Genomic DNA, 27,596 nt, shown 5'->3' on the forward strand with positions numbered 1-27,596 from the left:
GAAGCGACGCCGTTCACTCCTCACCGAGCGGCGGAAGAGATAAAAGGAAGGATCCGGGAAGGGCGCCATGGTAACGTTGGGCGGTCGAGAGTGGGAGGAGGAGGAGGAGGAGGAGGAGGAGGAGGAGGAGGAGGAGGAGGAGGAGGAGGAGGAGACCGTCGTTGGTTCCTCCAGTCGGTTGGGCTTCAGAGGACACCCGTGAGAGCAGGGACTGAGGGGCCTTTGCCTCCCCCAGGTTTTGGCCTACAAGCCCCGCTATTCCCGACCACTGGTCACCGTGACTAAAATCTCCGGGAGCTGAAGTCCAAAATGTCTGGCGAGGCAACGGCTCCCAGCCTTCTGGCGTCGACGTGTAGCAGGAAGCGAGCACTCAATGCGTGTGCCTGGACCTGGCGGTGTTTTTTGGTCTTGCAAACGTCTAGGATTGCGGGCCTTGGACTCCGATCCAGTCCTATGGCTTGCCCAGCGACTTCTGGTCGGCCAGTGTGTCTGCGTGTGTGAGAGAGAAAAGGAAGCCGGACTAGATGGGGTCTTTGGTCTGCTCCAGGAGGGCTCCGCTTATTTTTCTTGGATGGAGATGCTAGCAACTCTTTTGACTGAGGGTGCTTAAGTTGTGTGTGTGTGTTCTGTGCTTGTCACACCATTTTTAACTTTAATTCAATGCTATGAAGTAATAGTATCCAAAAACTTAATAGCAGCCCTGCTTTCTTTACTGAATCAATCGAACTCAGGTCTTTCTCTTGCCCTACCATCCTCAACTTTTTCTAGCATTGCTGTCTTTTCTGGTGAGTGTTGTGTTCTTATAATATATCTAAAATAGGGTAGCCTCTGTTTAGTCATTTTAGCTCCTAGGGAGAATTCAGGCTTCAAGTTCTCTGTTGTTTAGTCGTGTCCGACTGTTCATGACCCCATGGACCAGAGCATGCCAGGCCCTCCTGTCTTCCACTGCCTTCCGGAGTTGGGTCAAATTCATGTTGGTCGCTTCGATGACACTGTCCAACCAGCTCGTCCTCCGTCCCCTCCTCCTCTTGCCTTCACATTTTACCAACATCAGGGGCTTTGCCAGGGAGTCTTCTCATGAGATGGCCAAAGTATTGGAGCCTCAGCTTCAGGATCTGTCCTTCCAGTGAGCACTCAGGATTGCTTTCCTTCAAAATGGATAGGTTTGTTCTCCTTGCAGTCCAGGAGACCCTCAAGAGCCTCCTCCAGCACCACAATTCAAAAGCATCAGTTCTTCAGCGGTCAGCTTTCTTTATGGTCCAGCTCTCGCTTCCATACATCACTACAGGAAGAACCATAGCTTTGATTATGCTGACCTTTTGTCAGCAAGGTGATGTCTCTGCTTTTTAAGAAGCTGTCTAGGTTTATCATCGCTTTCCTCAAGTTCTCTACAACCCACTTATTTGCCTTGTTAGCAATTATGTACCGTAAAACTCTATAATAATCATATTTTAAATGAATTGATTGCCCCTCTATTAGTTACTCTCATTGTCCAAGTTTCACATCTATGCATAGATATTGAGAATCTAATAGTTTGAATGACCTTAATTTTTATCTTCAAAGACATATCCTTTCACTTTAGAATCTTCACATCTGCCCTTCCCAGTCTCAAGCTTTTTGTTTTCTTGGTCACATGCCCCATTAGAGAAATCTTTGACAATTTCAGTTTCTTAGTTATCAATATTTAAGTCACGTAATTGTTTTATAATCATTATTTCGTCTTTATTCAATTACAATTTATTTTTTCAGTTCATTGTCGCTGAATGTATAGACACCGTATGCACATACAACACATGCTCAGTTATGATCCTGCCTTTGCATTTTCTCATTTAATTTTCTCTAATCTGCATATTTTCAATTACTGGTATTCTTTCAGTTTTCATTCCTAATCTGACTCTAATTCAGCTTTTGTGTGATGTTTTGCTGATTATATTGAGTGAAAAGAGATAAAATGCATACTTGTCCAATACCTTTGCCAATCAAGAACCATTCTGTTTTTCCATGTTACAGTATCTCCTAACTGTATTCTCTTGTTCAGGATGCAGATCAAGCATCAGGACAATTGGTTATTGTAATACACCCATTTCTTTTAAAATGCTTTCTTGTTTTTCATGAGCCATACATTCAAAGACAATCCATGAAACTTTTTCTGAAATTCTGTAGTAGCCACTGTATATTTGCAGTACAATCTAATGTTTCCTTTTCTTACTCCAGCTTGAATATCTGGCATTTCTTGTTCCATAGATAGTGAAAATTTTTGTATAATCAAAACATTATTTTATTTGAATGGGAAGTCAATGAAATGGTCTGATCATTGCGGCAATCTATGGTCTCTGGGTTTGGGAAATGTGTTGAAGATTTCCAATCTGTGGGCCCCATAAGGAAGATAGGCTAATGTTATAGGCTACACATTATCTCCTTATTGGCAAAACCTACATTGTTATGGAATTAGTTTTAGTTGTTTTTCACATCTTTATTTGGCATGGGCTACTTTGGTGTGTTTGGTGGCTAATTTTCTGCCCCCAGGATCCTCCAGATGCTGCTTGTCAAGAGGTGGGGGTGGAGTTTTCAAGTTTCAGTTTTCAAAAACTAGTGCTTTTTTAATGTTTAGGTATCACATAAGGGTCCTGCAATACATTTAAAATCTGAATTGGTATTTCTGGAGGATTCACTGAGTTTATTATTTTTGAGGTACATTAAGAAGTCTTTGAGGGTATACACAATTCCAGGTCTGCACTTTGCCTACCTCTGTTTTAGATAGTTATTTTCAACTCTGCTTTATCAGTTTTTGCCAATCTTTTCTTTATGTAAACATTTCTCATTTTGAATCACCTTTTTGGTCTGTGATGAAATTTTGCATAATGTACAAACTGTATGTCTGACATTGTTTACTAGCTCTCAAAACCATGATCATCCCAAAATAACTTCCATTATAATGCAGTGTAACAATAGAAAGCATGACAATTTTAAAAATCACAAATTATAAAACCACCTTAAATTTAAATAATTTTAAAGATTCAGGTTGAAACATACTGGATATAATATATAACAATAAAATCTGGACTTTTAGAGACATAGAGAAATTTCATACATTTTGTTAAAATTATACTGTACCTTAAGTCTTTCTTGACTTTGATAAACAGCAACCCTTTTGGGTTATGACGTTATGGTTGTTCTAATCTGTCTTACAGGTCAAAACTGTCAAATATGATTGATTTATCAAGTACTATAGAAATATGTCATATTGCTGTTTTCACTTCATCTCCTAAATAAATCATATTCCTATATGAAATGTTTCTAGCTGTTAATATGCAGAGTCAAGATTCACTTGGTAGTTGCACTGCCCATCTACTTGCTGCAAAGTCTCCACCTTACTTCAAAATCCTGTGGAACAGTGATAATTGGAAACGGTTAAGATTCTGTTCCAAATATTATTGGTCTTTTGCCATAAAGTTAGTGTCTACTGTTATTCCTAAGTACCTAGTCTTATTGAGATCAGTGGATCTTTGCTGTGTGGGCAAGTGTTTCTCAGGTGATTTGGCAACTTTTATGAATCTGTCCTTTGCGTCTGTATTCCTCAGTTGATAGTTGGCAATTTTTTGGCTACAACCTTTTGCTACTACTCTTATAAGCCATGAAACAATGTTTGAAACCCTATTGCTTAGTGTAGTAAGTCATACTAGATAAGGCATATTGAATAATGGGGGTCTTGGTGAGCTAACTCCTCTGGAAGTCCCATTGATTCAAGTAGGCTTACATGTAGCATTAGCTACAACCCATTAGGTGTTTCCAATTTAGAATGTGACTGATACTTGTTTTGGTGTTTCATCTTTAAGTGTTGACATATAACTGATGTTTGCCTATTTGTTTCAAATGGTTATACCTGCTTTTAAAGCATGTTTTATATTTGCTTTACAAAACTTAAAACAAGTATACACAAAAATAAATAGAAATAATATTATTCTAGGCTGAGAGGTTTGAGAAGAATTTCTCTCTATATAATCAAGATGTGTCTTCAGTAATCGCCAGCACATTGCTAAATTCAGAAGATGCCAAAGAACAACTATTAGAAGAGTGTGAAGAATTATGGAAACAAATGGAAGAGGTAATAAACAGGATATCAGAAATGAATACTGATGCTGCTACTAGCAAATAGCCTCACAGAGTTTAAAAGCATTACACTACTCTGTATATTGATGTGCTTACTGGAGCTGCACAAATGTCTCTTTGATGCTTTTCATTTTTCTGTTATGCTTCTACATGTGCCTAAGCCTGATGAAGAATCAAAACACAATCTCTTGAGAAAATACAAAGTAAAGAATACAATTCATTTTTGAAACAGCACATGATAGAGCTGATTTTCACTTCAACTTTTTATAAATGTGATGAAATTGAGTGGTTAAATACCAAGCCAAGATAGTAGTTTTGTACCACATAATACTCATGATGTTGACAATACATAGTAGCATGTTTTTGTTAATGAAAAGCTTGTTAGAAAAAATGACAAGAAGCAAAGGGTGCAATGACGGATTTAAAAACAATACACCTGAAGTCATAAAACACTATGATGTTGTAGACATTATCAAATACAGGGGAACTGTTAAGAATAATCCATTGTACTTCTAAGAGCTATAGTCCTGACAAATTTAAGTGCTTATAGCCTATCTTTATTTCAGGGGGAGAGAATTCAGCCTATGCTTTAATTCTCCAGATGAAATTGAAGGTATCTCAGCAAATTTAACTATAGGTTGTACCTTTAGTGCTTGAGATCTAATGCTTTTAATTATGGAGGAAAATATGTGATTACTTAATTGATTTTAAGAAGGAATGCTACTAATTTATCCCCCCCCCCTCTTTTTTTAACCAAGTGTCAGAATAAATTAATATTTCAAGAAACAGAAACTCTTCCAGGCGCAGATCCCAAGGTAAGGTTGAAATTAAAGAACCACAAAAGAATTATTTTTCTGTGCATAGAATAGCAGGTAGAAGAGTTTTTCAAGTCTACTTGCTTGTGTTTATATATTTATCAAATTTGCCATAAAGGTGTTGAAGTGCATAAAATCGCCTCCCTTGGCTGTGGTAGGTGGGAATTATAGGAGTTATAGTCTAAAAGATATGGAAAGCCCCAGATTGGGGAAGGTAGGTTTGATGCTTAAATGCAAAACAAGCAAACAAAACTGCCTAGTGGTTTGAATCCCAACATTATCCAAGGAACACAGCCAGTTAGGAAGGGACTCTACCATAACACATCCTCTAATGCTGTTCGGTGACAGGGATTAGAATTTGGTCCAAGATTATTGTTTTATTAAAGGAGGACAGGAGGAGTTCGTTAAACATGCTAGTTCTATGTGTCAAACAGTTAATTTTTAAAAATCAGTGTAACAAAGCATATTTTAAGATAAATTTCTATTGTTTAACAGTTTTCCCTGTTAATGAAACGACTAAAGTCTCTAACAGCGGAGTTTAATCAATGGCAGAAGAGACAACCAGAAAGTAAGTTTTTCCTCTGAAATTCTTTATAGAAATTTAAATCTAAGCTTTATAAAGCTTAAATGCTCAAAATTCAACATTCTGTAGAACATTCATTTACTGTATTAAAAAGGTGTCATGTTTCTTGACATTTATCTTTGACACATGTTAGGCCTTCCCTCTGTCTGTCGGGCAACTTCATGGCATTATTCTTAATTTTTCATATTTCCCATTGAAATTTTTTCTAGCAAATGGCCTATGTTTGTTCTTTTTTAATGTCAAGGTTCTTCAATTACCTTTGGTACAAGTCAGTTAGAAATGAGAGGTCTGTTGTAAATAAAAAATACAATATTTTTTTTCTGTTCTTGTGTTCAGTCTGGTCCATGGTTGGAAAAGCTTCTTTTTGGACAGTGCCTCCAAGTATCCCTCAGCCAGTCACCTATTAATCATATTGACGGGGATTCTGGGGGTTGTAGTACAAAACAATAACTTTTTCAAGCTGTGGCTGCCATATTACATTAGGTCAGAGAATATGTGGAATAACAATCTTGTGCTTAGATTTTACATGGTTTTGTATCATCTGAATAGTTAACTAATATCACTTTAATTGTGTTACGATCTATTGTGAAGTGTTTGTTGCATAGGAAATGTAGCATTGGTCATCTGAAATAATCCCATAATGTATTTCTTTATACCCAAGCTGTGCTATCCTATACAGCAATAGCCTTCAGGTGTTTGGTAAATTAATTAAGACGTACTCCTCATTTCCTCTCCAGTATCATAACTCTCATACTTTTTAGTCCATGGCAAGTATACAGTCCCATTACCCATGAAGATCCAGTTCCTAATGTCTGCCCAGTGATATGTTTTCTGCAGATGTTGTTTTTGCAAGATTTTCTGTTAGCCTCAACCAATTGACATCTGACTTTGCATCTTAGTTTGACTTACATTTAATACATCCAAATTGTCTTCTTCTCTATTCCAGTCAAAATAACCTGTTATGTCAAGGGTCTCTCTATCAGTAGTAATACATCATTGTATACAATTAGTTCTTTTTCAATAAAGCACAATTTGATCAGCAATGACTTTACAAGCAATTTTGCCTTGTAAAAGCTCCTTAGCATGTGTGGAACATTCTGTTTGCCTCTAGTTATGCAAAGAAGAATGGTATTTCTTTGATTTTCAAGCTTTGTATTGTATTATTTATTTAGAAAAGCGCCAGTGAGAAAGCTAAAATAGAACTGAAAATGATAGCCTGTATCTCTATGGGCACATAATCTGTCCATAGTCTTTGGAGTTTCTTTACAGAAAGAAGTTCTCTGTACACAGTGGTGCCTTGAGTTGCAAACTTAATCCATTCTGGAATGATGGTTGTTAACTCAAGTTGGTTGTAACTCAAAGCACCATTTCCCATAGGAATACACTGAAATGAGATTAATCTGTTCCAGCTGAGAAAAAACCCATTCCAGCAGGGACTAAAAAACACACTGCAAGACTCATCATAACCCCTCCACCCAGCCCAAACCATAGGAGCCACATAATCAGACAAACCCATTCCAGCAGAGACTAAAAAGCACACTGTAAGACCCATTACAGCAAGGGTCCTCAACCTTTTTCACCCCGTGGATCGGCTGGAGAGGGCGAGGCACCCCCTGCGCTCATGCATATGTGCAAATCAGCACTCTCACGTGCGCATGCACAAATGGTGGCACTTGTGTGGGTGCGGTGGAGAGCGCACACATACACAAATTAGCTGTGCGGGGGTGAGTTCGTGTGTGGGGGGGGTGAGAGGTCTGTCTCCACGGCCCGGTTCGGCTCAGGCCATGGACCGGGGGTTGGGGCCTCTGCAATACAGCACAGAAACATAACCCCCACCCACCCAGCCGAAACCCACACTGCAAAACCCTGTACAGTACTCGCCCAGAACGGGCAGTTTTTAAAATTTTAAAAAGCAAAAATCAGTACCAGACAGTCCACTCTCTGCAAATGCACACTCTCTAACCACTGGAGCGAAAGAGCTACAGAGAAGCAGCGTTTTCGCTGACCTATGATTAGCAGTTCAAATTTCCCTGCCTTTTTTGGTCATATCTCAAAGCACCGGTCACAAGTCAAAACAAAATGTTGTGACCAGAGCTGGTGGTAACTCGCATTGGTCGCAAGTCAAGACGGCCAGAAGTCGAGGCACCACTGTATTTGTCTCATATTTTTGATGGGTTCTTAGGCATCCTTCAGTCTTGAAAGACCATGGTAACACGCTCTGTATGAGTGTCCTCTCCAGAGCATGAAGCCTGGATAGAATAATATGGAGGATAGGCTGTTACCCAAGCAGCAAATCCCCCCTCTCCATGTCGCTGAAATAGTCCAATGGAAAGGCAAGAGCCAATACAACTGGTTCCAGCGACGTCGCAGGAGTTGCCAGAATGACACGAACTGCCTCCGGGACTCTGGCTCCGGATTTTGCCTCGAGGTTTACTCCTGAAGCCTTTTCCATCAGTGGCAGTGGAGGTTTGAAATCGGAGTTTTCCTTCTCCTAGATGGGCTGCCCTCCAAGGCTGACAAGCCCCACCTACCCGGTTTTGATGGGTTATATAGTCCCAAATGATCCTGCCTTCCCAGACTGGAACCTACTCATCTAGTACTTTATTTATTGATTTTCATTCTTATTAACTCATCTGCAGGCAAAGATTATCCTTCTTGGTATGCCTTCAGTGTTAATTCCTGGCTCTTCCCCACTCTAGTTTTTAAGTTATCTCTGTGTTTATTATTTGTCTGCTGCACAAACACTGTATTTTCAACTGCATTCTTTTATTTTTGTTATTTTGCTGTGTGTTTGCTGCTTTTATGTGCTACTTTGAAAGATCTCTTCAGATGGAAATGTTGCTTTGAGACATTGCCGTAAATGAAAATGCTATCTATGATTTGCCCTGGTTACTGTGAAAGATCTAGGTTGTCTTTCATAAGTGGGAGGCCTTTAAATGTCTATTGTAGGTGATAGCATATAATGTCTAAATGATTAAAGTATATCCTACAAATCTTACAAAGTTGCATATAAGAAAAATGAATAGGATTCCTAATCATTGTACAGTGGTGCCCCGCTTGATGATGAATACGCTTCAAAGGATTTTTTCCGCTTAACAATGGTTTTAAAACAGCTGATCGGCGGGTCGCAAAATGGCCGTCCACTGTGCAAAATGGCTCCCCGCTGTGTTTAGGATGGATTCCTCGCTTTACAGGCACCGAAAAATGGCCACCCTATGGAGGATCTTCACTGCACAATGAGGTATTTCCCCCACTAGAACGCATTAACCGGTTTTTAATGCATTCTAATGGGTTTTTTTATTTTTGCTTGACAACGATTTCGCTCTACAGCGATTTTGCTGGAACGGTTTATCGTCATCAAGCAGGGCACCACTGTATTGATGAAAGCAGTTGATGGCACACACAGAACACTGTAAGAACTATTTTATAATAACAATTTTATAGTAAAACAATTTTAAGGCAAATCCTAATAGAAATATTCCTCTGGAGAATAGAAAATTATTCATGGAGGAAGTTAGTTTCACATGTGGTGTCAAGTCTAGTCACCCTGCCCCCCCTCACAAAAAAGTCAGATTCCCATGGACCAGGCTATATCTCCAGATAGACACTGTGTGGATGGAGGAGATCTTGACTGCAGCTAGGCTTGTGAATGTTGATAAAGGAGGATAAACAGTGCTTGATCTACTTCTTTCAACCTCTAGGTCTGGGTGGAGAGGAAAAGGCATCTTCCTTCTAGCTGCCCCTTCCCACCAGTGTCCTTTGCTTATGAAATCAGTCAAACACAAAGGGGAAGAAGAAAGGAAATGGGATGCATTTCCCCTGGACGAGACTGATTCTGCATTTCATATCTGTTCAGAGAGACACAGACTGAATATTTTATAAGAATGTTGTTCTCTGTGAGAGGTGCCTGCGATGGATGCCCCACGTCACACCTGTCACTCATAGCTCATGCTCATTTGCATAAGCCTATGAGAGGACAGGAGGGGCGGAGGCAGAGAGTCAGTTAAATCAGTTAAGAGAGTGAGTGAGTGAGAAGAGGGAGAGAGAGGTTTGCAGAGCGAGAGAGATAGTCATAGAGTGAGAACTGTAACTAATAAAGATAAGCTGGTTAATGTTAATAAGTAAAACAGGAGGTGATTGAATGTGTGGCAGAATACAGTGGTGCCTCACTTAACGAAGAATTCGCTTACCGATGGGTTTCTTTGAGGAATTTCCCCCATCGTTTAACGATGTTCTCTGTGGGGGATTTTCACTCAACGATGTCTGTTTTCGCTCCTGTAAAAGTGTCTTAAACTGTTTGAAGCATGTTTTAAATGCTTGCAATCGTTAGCCCACCTCCTGAAACCTATGCAAACTTAATTTGGTGTTGTTCTGAGTCTTCGTTAATTTTTGATGAATTTTTTTATTCTCCTTTGAAAGCCATTGAACGGTCGGGGCACGGGGTGAACATAACAGTGCCTATGCCTGGTGATCTCATAAAGATGAGAATATGATAGAAATCAGAGAGAGAAAGAGCGCGCGCATGCATGTATTCAACTGGTTTTGCATATATATGAAGGAAATATATGCATCAAATTGTAATAGAATTATTATTGCAGTTACTAAAGTTGTAAACAAAAATGTCATACTTTTAGCCTGATTTACAAAATAAATTGCAAATAAATGTATTTTTATTTTTTTAAACTATATTGGTAACTTGTGCTCTTTTCCAGTAATTACTACAAATCCAGATGTGCTGGTAGCACTAGGAATAGACCAGGTACGTTTATTAGACTATGAGTTACTTGTTATTTCTTAGAAATATTGAGGTATATATACATGTAAGTGGTTATGGTTGGGGAATGTATGGCACTGCAATTCCTATCAGGCTTAGCTAACATAGCAAGTGGTGAAGGATTATTGAATTTGCAATTAATAATTGTACACCAGTATTTAAACCCTGTCATAAGAAGTAATTGGTATAATTAGAGACAGTCTGCTTTTTTTAAAACCGGAAATTGACATATAATGGGCAAAATCCTGTTGGTATAGTTCAAATGGCATAAATCATATTGAGGTACAGTATAATGAATTTAAATTAATTTAAAGTGTCCTTTCCCCCCTTCTCAGCTTCCGAGGCTTCCTAGAGCTCCATTTTGCAAAGCTCCTAAATGCTTCAGGGCAAAAGGGAGCCCCAGCGAGCCTCAGAAGATGAAATAGAGGGCAAGGATAGGAAGCTTGAAATTTAAATGATTTCCCATACTCTCATCAAGTTTACACTGCACAAAGATGAACAATAGGATTTTGCCCATCATGTGGTTATAAACTATTTGTTGTTGTTTAGCCATTAAGTTGTGTCTGACTCTTCATGACCCCATGGACCAGAGCACACCAGGCCCTCCTGTCTTCCACTGGCTCCCGGAGTTGTGTCAAATTCATGTTGGTAGCTTCAGTGACTGTCCAACCGTCTCGTCCTCTGTCATCCCCTTCTCCTCTTGCCCTCACACTTTCCCAACATCAGGGTCTTTTCCAGGGAGTCTTCTCATGAGATGACTAATGTATTGAAGCCTCAACTTCAGGATCTGTCCTTCCAGTGAGCACTCAGGGTTGATTTCCTTTAGGATGGATAGGTTTGCTCTCATTGCAGTCCAGAGGACTCTCAAGAGTCTCCTCCAGCACCACAACTCAAAAGCATCAATTCTTCGGTGGTCGGCCTTCTTTATGGTCCAGCTCTCACTTCCGTACAGTGGGGTCTTGACTTGCGAACGGCCCAAGGTACGAACTTTTTGAGTTACGTACTTCTCCGTCCGCAAAAATCCATTTTGACTTGCGAACGGAGAATTGAGGTACGTACCAAAAAGTTTTTTTAAAAAGCGGGAAAGCACCTGGAGCCGGGTGGTGGCGACGCGGTGAGAGGCGGCGGCACTGCTCCTGCTCCAGGATTGGGGTGCCTCGGGGTGTTCCGGCCGCCAGAATTCCAGCCCGGCCGGGGCCTCCGCCTGTCCTGGGTGGGCCCCGCTGGGCCGAGCTCTGGCGGCGGCGGCAAAAGGCAGCGGCGAGGACAGCGGAGGAGCCTCTGAGCGCCCCGGTGAGCCCGCGCGGGAGGGCTCCATTCCGGGGAACTAGGCGGGCGGCGGGTGATGGGAATAGGGGCTGGGGAAGGAGAACGAGGAGGGCCGGGATTCGGCTGGGGCTGGAAACGGGGGCTGGGCGGGGAGGGAGGGAGCGCCGCGGGGGCCTCAGGGAGCCCGGATGGCTGGAGAAGGAGAGCGAGGAGGGCCAGGACCCAGCTGGGGCTGGAAACGGGGGGAGGGAGGGAGCGCTGCGGGGGCCGCGGGAAGCCTCAATGGCCGGGGAAGGAGAGCGGCAAGGCGGAGAGAGGCGGAGAGGCGGCAGCGCTGCTCCTGCTCCGGGATTGGGGCGCCTCGGGGTGTTCCAGCCGCCAAAATTCCAGCCCGGCCGGGGCCTCCGCCTGTCCTGGGTGGGCCCTGGTGAGCCGAGCGGCAGCAAAAGGCAGTGGCAAGGACGGCGGAGGAGCCTCCGAGCGCCCCAGTGAGCCCACGCGGGAGGGCGGGAGTGAATTCACGGGGTGGCCCTGGCGCTGGGAGGGCTCCATGCCGGGGAACTAGGCGGGCGGCGGGTGATGGGAACAGGGGCTGGGGACGGAGAGTGAGGAGGGCAGGGATCCGGCTGGGGCTGGAAATGGGGGCCGGGCAGGGAGGGAGGGAGCGCCGCGGGGAGCCTTGATGGTCGGGCACCAGGTGCTGCTGCTGCTCCCATCTCCACCCGGCCCATTCCCCCGGAGCTCGGAGGAAATGGCTGTTTCGCCTTCCTGGGATTACAAAATATCCCCCTCTAGTGGCAGAAGGCGAAATAGCAGCTTCCCATTACTTTCTATGGACGCTAAGAGCAGATACGGATTACAATGGTTTTCAATGCATTCCTATGGGAATGCCGATTTTGACCTGCGAACGTTTTGACTTGCGAACCGCTTTCCAATACGGATTAAGTTCGCAAGTCAAGACCCCACTGTACATCACTACTGGAAAAACCATAGCTTTGACTATGTGGACCTTTGTCGGCAAGGTGATATCTCTGCTTTTTAAGATGCTGTCAAGGTTTGTCATCGCTTTCCTCCCAAGAAGCAGGTGTCTTTTAATTTCATGGCTGCTGTCACCATCTGCAGTGATCATGGGGCCCAAGAAAGTAAAATCTGTCACTGCCTCCATATCTTCCCCTTCTATTTGCCAGGAAGTGATGGGACCAGTGGCCATGATCTTAGTTTTTTTGATGCTGAGCTTCAGACCGTTTTTGGCACTCTCCTCTTTCACCCTCATTACAAGGTTCCTTAATTCCTCCTCACTTTCTGCCATCAGAGTGGTATCATCTGCATATCAGAGGTTGTTGATATTTCTTCCTGCAATCTTAATTCCAGCTTGGGTTTCCTCCAGTCCAGCCTTTTGCATGATGTATTCTGCATATAAGTTAAATAAGGAGGGGGACAATATACAGCCTTGTCGTACTTCTTTCCCATTTTTGAACCAATCAGTTGTTCCATATCCAGTTCTAACTGTTGCTTCCTGTCCCACAAATTGTTTTCTCAGGTTATAGATAAGGTGGTCAGTGTAAGAAGGTTTGTTCTTTCCTTGTGGCTGTTCCTCTTCTTGAACTATGAAAGATGAGTTGTTATTTTGAATAAAAGAACTTTTATTAACAGAACCTATTGCTTCAACTTTATTCAACTCGTTAGAACAGCAAACAGATAACTGAGGGGAAGAATAACAAGATTTTTCTTGGTTAATGTCCTTTAGTAACAAATTCTGCTCAATTTCTCTTTGTCGGTCGGTTCTCTCAGTTGTTGCTTGCGCCCGGTACATATGGTTCCGCAACAAGGGTGGCGAGCCCATTGCCCCTCTGTAGTCAATGAAGCAGAAGTAGATGTTTTTCTAGAACTCTCTGGCTTTTTCCATAACCCAATGCATGTTAGCAATTTGGTCTCCAGTTCCTCTGCCCCTTCAAAATCCAGCTTGTACTTCTGGGAGTTCTCAGTCCACATGCTGCTGAAGCCTACCTTGGAGGATTTTGAGCATAACATTACTAGTGTGTGAAATGAGTGCAGTTGTACGGTATAAAGCATTTAGGGTAGAATAACTGGAATTTAATTACATTTAGATTACATTTAGATCAGCCTCCCCCCTCCTGCCTTCCTGGTGCCCTCCAAATGTGTTGCACTATAACTGTCATCTTGATCCAGCATGGCTGAGCATCTTGATAGTTGCAGTCCAACACTTCTAGAGGGCAGTAAGTTGGATAAAGCTCCTATAAAAAGCATTTTTTAAAAGCCAAAAAGGTGGATCCAAACTGTTTTCCACTTACAAAAGGGCTGTCAACTGTACACACTGGAGAGGGGCATAAGAACAATGAGAATGAATTCAAATATCATCAATATGTAAAACAGCTTTCACAAGATAACGCATTAAAGCAGCTGTCAAACTGAGCTATTTTAACAGTGATCAGTTTTTTTCCACTTTGAAAATATTTGCAGAAATGAATTATCCACTATTTCTATCCCACTCTTGAAATGTTTTGCTCCAACCCCTTTGTGAGAGAGAGTCAGAGCGAGAAGGAGAGAGTGAGCCGTCCCCTTAGCCGTCTGAGGGGAATCAAGTGGAAAGAAAGAAAGGTACGAGAGATGAAATCAAAGAAGTCAATGTGGAAAGGGAGATAGGGAATGAAGAAGAGTCAGGAGTGCAAGCTGAGGGAGAAGAGGGAAAGCATGCGGAAAAAGTGGAAGCAGAGAGAGAGAGGCGCGAGACGTTAGGAGCATTAGAGTTAACGGATGCGAGAGGAGAGCAGTCAACAAGAAGGAAAATAAAAGACTTCCTGACTACCGAAGTTAATGACAAAGCAACCGAAACTGAGAAAGTGACAGTATATGAAGAGAGTTTGACTGAGAAAAGAGTTGAGGATCAAAAAGTGTTTGCTGTACCGAGAAAACAATTAGAAGGAGTCAGAGAAAACAATGAAGATAGGTCTCATGACAGGGAAAGAATCAAACCTATCATCGAAGGTTTGATGCCTGAAGAATGGGTGGTGCTAGTATATCCCAAGGGTGCGGGACCAGTGAAGTACGTCCATCATCCCAGATCTTTAGCTCTGGGCAAGAAACCTCCTGGGGGAGAATGGTCCCGTCACCCATGCTGCGGGACCATTGTTGCAGTGCGCAGTGTCTGAGAGATCCAACCAACCAATAGAGGTTTTCAAAAACTTATCAATGAAAGAAGAAAGTAATGAGAAACCTTTATTGTTGTTTTGGGATAGTTCCCCCCCCCTCAGTTGTCATTAAATGAAACTGTTGAATTAAATAAAGAAGAAACTAATGGTTATATTAATAAAAGTTGTTTTATTTGATACTCCTATGTTGTCATTTCAATTGCCAGAAGAGGAACTGCCTAAAATTATAGATGAACCTCATTACACTCTTTGTTCTAGTATAACTGGTTTCTCAATTTTCAGTGTCCTTACTGTGAGGGGAGGGTTAAATTCAAGATAATCTGAAGGTCAATTTCTTATGCTATGGACACCAGTATGCTTTTGTCATTAGTGTTGATGAAGCTGTGGATTTATTTAAAGTCAGGCCTTTACAGCTTATAATGTTTTAGTATCAACATGAACACAAGGTTTTCAGGCATGACAACATTCCTGCCCTTAGTAGGCAGCAAAAACTGTAGTCTTATCAAGGCCCTGTTGCCTACCATAAGTGACTAATGGATGTTATTTAGCTTGGTGGAGTTTAAACTGAAAGATATTATAAATCAGGTAACAGTCTGTAACCGCCGCTCCTCCCCAAAGATTCTATAGCATGCCACTCTTGAACTCTTCCAGTCTGGGGGCTACAAAGCAAACTTAGAATGTGTGTTTGCGGTAGGATTTCATCATAGTGGTTAGAGAACTGCAGTGCAACATTACCCAGAAAGCTTCTTGTAATCCCTCTGTTAAAATAAGTGATTATACTATGACTAACAAATGAAACACATTTAGATTATAACTTTTTTAGTTTAAAATAATTTCCTTGCCTTGCTTTCCCTGATATTGATACTATCCAACATTTTGCTTTTTGCTAGAAAGGTTATGGGAGTAGAACCACTGATGCATATTTTGTTACAACAAAAATAATGTAGTAGTCCAATATCTTTGTCTTGACAAAATGTCATGTCTGTTGTATTGCCGTGGGTTTAACATTCTGCTTTGTGGACAGTTTAGCAGAAAATCTCAAATTCTTGTAATGTCTGTGTGTGAAAGTGCCTTCTCAAGAGTATACATGTGTTTAAGTTGTTTTTATTCTTAAGATGACATATAATGGAAATCATAAAACTGAAAAAAATGATATAAAACACAATGTTCTTAATATTTATGAGCAATCTAAGATACAAGCTGAAATCCCATGGTGTGGTTATGCAGATAGCCCAGTCACATGACTTGGTATGCAACAGATAATGTCTACAGAGATTTCTCAGTTCATTACAATTCATGTGTAAAAGGTACACCACTGCATCGCTGTACAGTACGATTACAGCCACAGTGTTGAAACAAACATCAAGTAAAGAATGATTCTGTTAGGTCTTAATCAGTCCAAGGAGTTAAGGTCATGCTATGAGACTTTTATGCTGCTTTTCAGATGTAAAAATTTCCCAAAGCAGCTCCTGCTTCTAAGAAATCATGGAGGTTACTCATTCATAGGGTTGCCATAAGTTGGAGGCAAGTTGATGGCCCATAACAACAACAATAACTCAGAGTAACAGGCTTAACATCACTTCTTTGGTATGTGTATGCTGTAAAACAAGGGTTCCCAACCTCCAGTCCGTGGCCCAGTGCCAGTCCGTGGGCTTCCTTGAACTGGGCTGCAGACACAGATCTCAGCTCCTGACAGGCATGTCATGCTCTTGGGGGGTGTCGTGCTCGTGCACATGAGTGTGACACGCCCCCGGGAGCGTGACATGCCCACCCACAAGCATGGGAGTGCTCCTGGCCCCCCACGCACGGAGCCCACATCCCCCAACCGGTCCACGGTCCTGAAAAGGTTGGGGACCACTGCTGTAAAAGATTACTTGCTTTGAAGCAGCAAACATTTCAGTGTGCTGATTTGTTTTCTGTCTACACATGTTTAGAAAACATGGATTGCTATCTAGTTTCAACATTCACTTTTAAGCCTTCTATGACAGATTCTAACAGCAGTGTAACAAGGAATTACAAATCTATTTTACAAAAATGGTTTTCTTTATAGTTGCAGAAATTAGACCATGAACTTGAAATGGTGCTTTCGACACTTCATGCCAAGAATAAAAAACTGAAGCAAGACTTAGCAAGGTATATATTTATTTATTTGATTTATACCCTGCCCATCTGGTCTAATATATAGTCTGCTGTATCCAGTGTTTAAGCCTTTTAGTAGTTCTCTAAAATATGAATTAGCTGTTTTGTGTATTATTTTCTTCACATCTATGTCCCAAGGGAACAGAAGTGGTTGGAGGAACAGCAGCAGTTAATAGACTGTCTCAACCAAACCGAAGAAGAAATAAACAATCAAGTTGGACACTTTTCACAGAAGAGGTGTGTGTGTATATATATACCCTGTTTTCCTGAAAATAAGACCTAACCTGAAAATAAGCCCTAATATGATTTTTCAGGATGCTCGTAATATAAGCCCTACCCCCAAAATAAGCCCCAGTTAAGTGAAGCCTCCCCTCCACCATAGTGCAGCAACCAGAAGAAGATGACATGACTGTATTTGAATAAATGTAGATGGTTGTACATGAAAAAATTTTTAAAAATCCTCTGAAAATAAGCCCTAATGAGTTTTTTGGAGCAAAAAGTAATATAAGACCATGGTTTGAGGATGCCTGGTGGGCTGCAAACCCCCTTATTAAAAAAAAACCACATGATGATAGTTAAACTTCATATTTTTATATCTTAGAGCCTTTAAGGAACTGAAAAATAAGATGCTGAAAATAAAAGCCTATAAAGACGAGACCCTGAATGCCCTGGGCGAATTCCTTGAAGAACATTTTCCTCTCCCTGAGAATGGTGGAACAGCGAAAAAGAAGAGAGTACGGTCATTTTGCATTTTCACATTAAGAAATAATTTACAGTCAATGACGATAATTAGATGCATACATGAAAATGCTAAAACACACTCAAATAACAATTCAAATAGCATCTCTTTCATTCATTTTGGATACCCTCCAGCCAGTAGTTGTCCCACCGACTGTTACTAACCATATCTACACTGTTCCTGAACGCAGCTTCCTTTTCTGAGCCTCCTTGAGCCCATATTAAAATTGTCTTTACCTCTGCCACAGTTTCTAGCTTCCTGAATTTCAGCTCCCTCTGTCTCTACCTCTTGAGCTACCAGTTCCACTACTCCATAAAACTTGCAAGTCCTGGAAATGTGGCTGTGCTCATTCTTCTTGCTGCAGCTTCAGGAAGTCACATCAAGTAGCCCCTTCAAACTCATGAATTCCCTACCTAATCAAGATTCAAATTTCAGAGATGTTCATGACTCACCAGCCATAGCTTTGCATATCTGTGAGAAATCTTTTGCACATTTGGTTTTTATAGTATCTTGACATAATTTGACAAAATTATTGTTGGACAAAATAAATATTCACGGTTAAACTGCAGTCAGGACTCTGCTTACTACCTGAGTTTGATTCCGATGGACACAGAGAGCTGGCTCAAGGTTGACTCAGTCTTCCATCTTTCTGAGGTCAGTAAACTGGTTACCCAACTTGCTGAGAGGGCAGTGTGTAGCCTACATAATTAAATTGTAAGCTACCCAGAAAGTGCTTGAAGTGCTATGGAGCAATATTTAAGCAGCACACTTTGCTTTTAAATACTGAAAATCCATCTCTTTCTCTTACTCATGTTTATTTGCTTTTCTAACAAGTATAGGCTAGAATGCTGTTGGGGATTTACACCCACATAATTGTGTAAATCACCATAGCAAATTGCCACTAAGTAGTTCACTTTTACATTCCTTATTACTTGCCAATTGCACAACAGGGTATCTAACATCAAATGTGAGCAGTCATATTTAGTAGGAGTTCACTGCTGTGAATTATGCAATTAAATTTATACCAGTGTAAATCACCTAGGATATGCTGATGATAATCTTCCTTAAGAAAGTATAGTTTGCATAACCATGAGCATGAAGATTTATATTTTCTTTGAATTTTAAGTTATATAACAAACTCAGCTAAGTGCAAAGTTGATTAGAGTCAACAAAGATTATTTGATAATTGGTAGAAAAGGTATCTAAGGATGTGCTTTTTCCCCCCTCACCATTAACTTTGTCCAGAGTGCCCATATGTTTTCAAATTATTGTCTATGTCCATTATGGCTAAAACATGCTATTTATAAATTCAGATCAGAGAACAACATCTGCTCCAGAATGACTTTATATGCTGAAATTTAAGTGAGTTATATACACTCTTGATTGGAATAGTGCTGTTTTACAGTGTTATATTGTAATGCCCAGATTTATCGCAGTCTCTATACATTAGCAAACATCTGCATGTTTATAACTTTTGGGCTCACTGTGAATGTAGATGAGAGGCTTGTTTGGCTGAAGATACTATCTGTTTTCACCATTTCTCAATATGGACTCCCAGCCACATTCATGATTTAGAAGTACACAGAACTGTAGAATTGCGTTAAAAGGGGCTATGACCATTGAGTCCAACCCCCTGCTTAATGTAAATTCACATCAAAGCAGATCTGGCAGGTACTTATCCAATTTTCTCTTGAATGCCTCTAGCTTTGGATCGCTTACCACCTCCTGAGGTAACTGGTTCCATTGTCATACTGATCTAACAGTTAAGACGTTTTTCCTGATATTCAACCAAAAGCTGGCTTCCTGTAGCTTGAGCCATTATTATGTGTCCTGATGATCAAGAACAGATCCTGCCCCTGCTCTTTATGAGTACCTTTCACGTTTTGGAAGAGCCCTGTCTTATGTCCCCTCAGTCTTCTTTTCTCAAGGCTAAACATGCCCAGTTCTTTCAGTCTTTCTTCACAGGGCTTGGTTTCCAGTCACCTGATTATCCTTGTTGTCTTCCTTGTTCCAGTTTGTTGGCATCCTTAAAGTGTGGTGTCCAGAACAGGACACAGTACTCTAGATCAGTGGTTCTTAACGTGGGCGATAATGCCCCCTAGGGGGCGATTTCATTTTTCAGGGGGGCGGTAAAATGAAAAGGGGCGGCGTGGGGGCACTGGAGCAGAAGGGGGGCAGTAGGGGGGCACTGGAGCAAGCCAAACCTGTGAAGATGGCTGCAGCCTTTTTACAGTGTGCATGAATATATATTTTCCTCCAATCTTAATTTAGTTTCAGAGTTTTCATCTTGAAATTTTTAGTTCCTGCATCGCAGTTTGTTTTTATGCCCTTTTTATATTTCTTTTTGCGTCTTAAAATTCACTTGCAACTAAATCATTAAATGTTACTTTTTTGGGGCATTTCATTTTCTTGGAATTGAATTTTGTTTTCAGGGGTCATTGGATTTAAGTGTCTTAAACAAACAAACAAACAAACAAATAAATGAATAAGATATCAGCACGGGGAGGGGGGTGATGATAACTTCCTCAATGGCTCAAGGGGGCGTTTTTTTCAAAAAGGTTAAGAACCACTGCTCTAGATGAGGCCTAACCAGTGCCAAATAGAGGGGGGCTAGTACACCACTGGATTTGGAGACTACTTTTAATGCATCCTGAAATAGCAATTCCCTTTTTTGCAACCACACCACACTATTGGCTCATATTGTGATCCACAACAATTCCAAGATCCTTCTTACTCATAATATTACTAAGCTAAATATCCCCCATCTTATAACAGTGCATTTAGTGTGTGTTTTTACCACTCGGTGTAGAACTTTGCAGTTATTCCTGTTAAATTTCATGATGTTTTCAGCCAAGCGCTCAAGCCTATCATTTTCCCATCCCCACTGAGTAGCTGAGCTCGTTTCTTTTTTTGTGTCATTTGTTACACATGTACCTGAAGAATGCTTTTTTTTTTTTTTTGGCATTTAGCTTCCCTTGCTAAGCTCACCTCATTCTCAGCTTTTGCCTTTCTAATATCATCTCTGCAATTCTTTGCTAACTATCTGTACTCTTCCTTTGTAGCCTCCTCTTCCTTCCACTTCCTATGTGTCCTTTTTTGTTTTCAGGTCTTTTCTGAACTTTTTGTGAAGTCACACTGGTCGTTTTACTGTCTTCCACCTTTTTATTTTCTTGTTTGGATTGTATGTAGTTGTGCATTTAGAATTCCCTGTTTTGAAACATCTTAGACTCCTTTTCCTGTTAGGTCAGGTCCCGTGGCAGGAAATCCTATCATTGTTCTGAGTTTATTAAATTCACACCTTGATCATGCATGATTAGAAAAATAAATTCTAAATGTGAATGTGTTTTAGTGACTGTGCATGTCTTAAGTTTGAAATTAAACATACCTCTCTTTTTCTCCCTGTAGCGTTCATCAGAAGAGCTGGATGTACAGCTAATAACACTACATGAAATTTTAGAGGTAAAACTTTTTTTTGTCATCATGTTTCCTTCAGTAGGGAGTAGGGAGGGGTAGGGAGACAAGATATGCCAAGGATTAGTAAATTGTTTGTAGTGATGCATCCCAAATGGTATACAAGAAGCAAGTTTTTGTTCCTGTGTATCATTTCCTTCACAAGTGCACTGTGGATGGGAAAGACAAAAAACTGTCTGGGGACATCATACTTAAGTGCTGCCTTTAACAGCTATGGTGCTGATGGAAATGGATTTCAACAGATGGGAAACCCTGACATCGGAGCGTTCAGCCTGGCGGCATGCGGTGCATCACGGCCTCTCCCAATTTGAAGAGACCCTTGCCCAGCAGGATCAGGGAGCTAGACGGGGTACAGATTGTATTTGTCCTAAGTGTGGAAGGGATTGTCACTCTCGAATTGGCCTCCTCAGCCACACTAGACGCTGTTCCAAGTCCTCCATACAGAGCACGATACCATAGTCTCTCGAGACTGAAGGATGCCTATGATGCTGATGGGCACCAACAAAGTATAGAACTGCTAACACAATGACATGGGATTTCCAGCCGGGCATATACTACCTATGTGCAAGTAGAGATCCCTCACATGATGTCAGAACACAACCTGCTTGCACTTCCACAAAGAGATACTGAATACATCCCTTAGGAAGATCCATAAGCATTTTGCTTTGTTCATTTTTACAAGCTTTTTCAACAGGATCCCAACAAATAAATTTGGCTAATCCTGTGAATAAACAGGATCCAAATATGAAGCAGAGATGTGTGTATTTCTTTCTCTCTCTCCCTCTCCTGACAGTCATAACTCTTCATATGTCTGCTTACTTAATGCTGAGTCCAAGAAGATGGACTGCCAGATCTCAAATAATTGTGCCTAGTACTGCAACCAAAATCTAGGAGTAAGAATATCTGTGCCAGTGTCAATCTGTAGTGGTTGCGAATGCATGTTTCTCTATATATTATTGGATTTAAGTTTCCATGAGCCCTAACTGGCATGCATAATAGTGAAAAATAGTCTTTCATAGCCAGTGGCAGCCAAAGATACAAAGGGTGTGAGAGTGAACAACAATAGGACATGATGACATCAAGAGATGACATAAGATAAAGTACACATGACATGGGGGAAAGGTAAGTCTGAATTTGGCTTTTGGTGGATTCTCTTCTTTCTGCCGTAATAGGCACCACTAGAACAGCACTCCAGAGCTAGAACACTCTCTGAATCAGAATTTTAGCATCATAGAAAGCTGAGATTGGAGGAAGAACAAAAGAAGCATCCCAGTTCTGCTGGCATTGAATAAGGAAGTGCCTAAAAGTTTTCAAAACAGCCTGAAATTTCTTATAATGTGTGGATTTATTTTAACTCTCAAGGCTGTTGAATTATCTGGATGGGTTTAAGAAGTGAACATGACCCTGTAAGGTGTGGATATTAAATGCAAATCCAGCAGTGTGGATTTAAATTCAGTGAATAAAGTTATACTTGATGGCATGAGAACTTCTAAATCTAGAGTGCTGAATGATTTGTTTAATCTTCATTAAAGCTTGCTTTCCCACTAAAACTATTTTTTATTTGGTATCAATGAACTTTGTAGTATATATGGGGCCTGTATTAAAATCAGTTTTTCTTTTCCATTAAACTGAATGTCTGGAATTTTGTTCTCAATTCACTTAAAATATAAAACTGAAATCAGTTTTCATTTTGTTTGAAGTCATGTAGAAGAGAATTATTTCAACATTATTTCTAATTTGTGTAATACTCTGGTACATTTACACCAATTTTGCATTGATTCTGACCGATTACATCTCTTTCTCTTCTTATTTTCAGAGCCTTATACACAAACTTGTGAAAACACCACATGATCCATATATAGCAACCACTGCTGCATTTTGGCCTCCTTATGTTGAACTTCTGCTGCGTTATGGGATAGCATTAAGACATCCAGAAGAGCCAAACCAAATACGTCTAGAAAACTTTCACCAATAGCAAGATGTATTGAGACTAAATCCCCATCTGATTAGTAAAATAAATGTTAACAAGGAAACATATAAATGTTCTCAGCTGCCTGTGATCATATTAATTACTGATGTTCCAAAGTTTTCATACAGGTTTTATAACTTTTCTGTAAATTAGGTGATAGAACACTGGCTTTTAGTTTGAAATTGTGATAGTTTCTTCTAATGTTATTTTTACTACAATTGTAAATAATGTTTGTATTCTGAAAACTACTCAGACTGTTAGAATAGCAAATCAGTTTAGATTAAAGGACTCTTTTAGGCCAATGATTTGTTTGGCTGTAACTTTCCAATCAGGTATGTGAGTATGGCATCAGTTTAAAAAGACAATTTTTTAGCTTCCTGGGACTATCTGGTGAGAAAGGAAGCACAGAATGTTGTCTTTAAAGTCAGGGGGAACATGTGTAATCAGTGAGAGGCAATAAGAGAAATCTCATCAGAGACCTACCCTTAGAATATTTTAAGTGTATACATTACATGCCTCCCTTGTTGTTTCCTGACTCCCCAGTTCCAAAACCATCCAGTGGTAACCATTATGAAAATATCATTGGAAGCAGATCACATTCAGTGCCATGTCACTGACAGAATTGTGGCAGATACTTCTAAACTAATTATGTAGAAACAAGGAAGTATAAAAAGATCACAGAATTGTAGATCTTTCCCCAGCTTCAGCCACTTCCAGATTCTCCAGTAAATAACATCTCACATTTGCAGATGAACATTTGCTTATTATTACTTAAAATAATTTGTCAAACTAATTGAACAGAAATAATCAATCGAGAAGTCCAGATGGAGTCAAGCCCCTTGCTTGACCATCAAGCCTCAGAGCACACGAAGGCAAACCATTTTCTCCTTTCACTGCTGTCCCCAGGCGATCTCTATATCACCATTACTTCAGAAAGATTCAGGTCCACGCTTCGAGTTCTTTTAAATAAAACTTTAGTTTATTGATTACAGAGATTGATTCATAAATATCTTCAGTAGCTTATCACACCTCAGAATTTCCCAAACTACACACTCCATAACTCTGTCTGACTTTTCTCGCCTGCCTGACTCTTCCTACATTTCTCTTTCGCCCTTGACTGACTCAGGCGCCGCCTCTTACAGCATCTCTCGGCTCCGCCTCTCAGCAACATTAATATGCATGAACCATTTCCATTACATAACAAATATGAATCATTACATAATATAACATGAACCATAGACCTAATAGATAGAGAACGCTACAGGGAAGTCCAGATAGAGTCTTTAATAGACTGCATTATGCTTCCAGCTGTTTCTTTTTTTTTCCAAATTTTTTATTTTTTAACAAAAGGGGTGACAGAAAGGAAAAGGGGAATTGGAATTGATGGGGGAGAAGAGAAGCAATAACACTAACATCCATTCTAAACCTATTGCCATATCAAAATTTCAAATAATTCTATTTACTCTTTTCTGCCTTCTAGGTTTAGGTTCTCATTTCAATATATGGTATTCATACGCTGCCTGTTAATTCAGTCCGCTTGTTCAATAGATCCCATCTTTCTGTTGCCTTTGTATAGGACAGTCCTTCATCACTTCTGATAAAATGTCCATTTCCGCTATTTCCTGTATCTTTTCAATAAGATCTTGTTTCGGTACCGTCGGACTTTTCCAATTTTTGGCATGTAAAATTCTGGCTGCAGTAACAATATATATAACTATAATCCTTTGACTTGTCTATGTTGTCAGGTATCATACTCAATAAAAACAGTTCTGGAGTTTGTTCACAGAGCAATATTTGTTGTAGCATAGCATGTACTCTTTTCCAGTATTGTTTCGCTATTCTACATGACCACCACATATGATAAAAACTTCCCACTTGTGCTTCACATTTCCAACACTCATTTGATACATCTGTGTATATCTTTGACAATTTTCCTTGGGTCATGTACCACCTATAAAACATCTTATATATATTCTCCTTAAAATTAACCGATCTTGTAAGCTTTTATTACTTTGCCATATTTTCAACCATTGATCAATATCAATATTGTGCCCTATGTTTTGTGCCCACTTAATCATACATTCTTTAACCATTTCATCTTGCATTTTTGTTTCCAGCATATAATTATACATTTTCTTAACAATTTGTTCTTTTGAACCTAACAAGAGCTTATCAAAAATCGTTTGCTCTAAGTAGAAACCTTCTATTTTATCTTTTGTATATCTAGATTCCGATTGTGCTCTAGACCACCAATCTGTATAGATATCCTGTGACTCTAACTCTTCTTTGGACCTTAGTTCACCATCCTTTTTTTAATAAATCTTGATATCTTAAAAGTTTTGCTTTTGTCATGAGGTTAGGCTGTCATCTATAGGTGTCATCTATAGGTGACACCCATACCTGTATGGGTGTCATCTATAGGTGACACCCATACAGGTGTTTTGTAATAAATTTGTTGTATAATCTTTTTCCATGTTCCCAATAAAGCTCTTCTTATCATATGTAAATTAAAATTCTTTTGCTCTTTGTCCTTTTTATACCATAGATAATAAGCATGCCAACCTAATTGCAACTCATGTCCTTCCAAGTTGAGTAATCTATCATTTTCTAGAGTTATCCATTCTTTTATCCAATCTAAAATACAAGATCTATAATACAGAACCCAGTCTGGAAGACCAAAGCCACCCCTCTGCTTAGCATCTTGAATTGCCTTAATTTTAATTCTTGGTTTTTTACCTTGCCATATAAATCTCATAATTATCTTATTAAATTCTTTGAAAAAGGACTGTTTTAATATGATAGGGACTGACTGAAATAAAAATAAAATTTTTTGGCAAGATGCTCATTTTGATCGTCGCAATTCTTCCCAGTAATGATAATTGTAATTTATCCCATTTCTCCAAATTGTCCTGTATCTCCTTCATCAATTTCATATAGTTATCTTTAAATAATGTGCTTGTCTTCTTTGTAATTTGTATCCCTAGATATCGAATTTTCTTTTCCTCTTGGAAGTTCGTCTTCTCTAATTTAATAAATAAATAAATAAAATTCTCTATTAGCTTCTGCTGTTCTTGTTCTCTTATATTTTTAGTACGTATTTTGGTCTTCTTTTGATTTGTTCTCATTCCTGCCATGTCACCAAAGTTTTTTAACGTTGTCATCAGGTCTTCTATTGAATGCAGTGGATCTTCCAGTATAATGACTAAGTCGTCCGCAAAAGCCTGAAGTTTATAGACTTGGCCTTTAACTTTCAATTCCTTTTTATCTCTAATTTGTTCATTTAGTATTTCTAGAGTCCAGATAAATAAGAGTGGAGACAGTGGACACCCCTGTCTAGTACCTTTCTGTATTTGAATTTCTTTTGACAACTTGCCATTAATTCTCACTTTTGCCTTTTGTTCAGTATATATTGCTTTGATTAGTTTCATAAATCTTTCAGCTTCCAGCTGTTTCATGGGTGACAATTATAACAACTGGAGTTAGTGTATCTACATGATGCACAGCTTGGTCAATTTTAGATGTCTTAATCTTCCACTGGGAAATATTTTCTTTCCACACTGCAACAAAGCCAGGATTATCCATCCAGTTTTGTGGATTGCTCCACTCTTCAACAGTGGGTGTGGGCTTGAATTTACAGTCATCCTTGAGGCAGCAGCATCCCAGCCCCAATGTTACTTTGGCATGCACACATGACACCATTAAGTATTTGGAGCAGTGAAAGCAGCAGGTCAAGCCCAGTGGGAAGAAGCTCTGCATAGCTGCAACTCAGGAAGAAATTGAAAAGATCCATGCTGGACAAGAAAGCATATCTGGGTTGACAGAGAAAAGGAAAGAAGAACAAGCATGGAATAGGTTTAGTTGCAATTGTAACAACGGTCATCAAAGTTAGAACATTACGTCTGCTATTCTAAAGACAATAGAAAAGTACGGATGTGTGGCGAGTGGAGGAAGAGGGGGACTGGGGAAGCATAATGCAACAGTAGGTGTTATTTCAAAGAGGGTAAAGAATTTCTACATAATATCCCCATGAGGGGAGTGATTTCCATTGCTGGACCAGTGGTGGTGTTGACATTCAATCTGCAATGTATCAATACAATAAAGACTGGGAGAAGGAGTAAACCTGGAAATCTGGAAGCCAATTTTACATTGAAGTAGCGGGGAACACAATGTTCAGGAAAACCCCTATAGCAATATACATTAGTATACACCACCAGTATTTTTTTTTATAAAAACCAAGTTGACATCTTTTCTAAATGGCTCCAACGGCTACACTTTACATATAAGAAAGAGGGATCTTAAAGCAGAAGAGACATAATTCAGTTCAGACATAATAACTAGTTTACCATTATGACCATGAGCAAGTGCTCTGATTTCTTCAGGGGTTGAGAATAAATGATTAGAAGCATCTTTGCCAGATCAGAATTCAAACTAGCTACTTGTTTATTGTGGTACAGCCCAGTCTATGCATTGGACATACCTGACAAGGTAGTATTCCAGAGAGCATTAAAAAAAATAACCCTGCCAGTTCACTGTTATGCTCAAATGCAGGAAAATATG

The 27,596-nt window shown here is 40.0% G+C and overlaps 1 protein-coding gene across 1 annotated transcript; it reads left to right on the forward strand.

The window, feature by feature from the left end:
• Positions 1-99: 99 nt before the first annotated feature.
• CENPK (centromere protein K) lies at positions 100-23,341 on the forward strand (the record flags this gene model as incomplete). The annotated part of the gene is made up of 10 exons (XM_072987115.2): positions 100-198; positions 3,968-4,105; positions 4,869-4,925; positions 5,421-5,493; positions 10,221-10,267; positions 16,772-16,854; positions 16,999-17,097; positions 17,462-17,594; positions 21,005-21,058; positions 22,887-23,341. Coding segments are annotated over 10 exons (942 nt in total), but the record flags the coding sequence as incomplete, so codon positions are not given.
• Positions 23,342-27,596: the final 4,255 nt, after the last annotated feature.

Source organism: Pogona vitticeps, chromosome 2, assembly GCF_051106095.1.
Source record: "Pogona vitticeps strain Pit_001003342236 chromosome 2, PviZW2.1, whole genome shotgun sequence".
Taxonomy (NCBI): domain Eukaryota; kingdom Metazoa; phylum Chordata; class Lepidosauria; order Squamata; family Agamidae; genus Pogona; species Pogona vitticeps.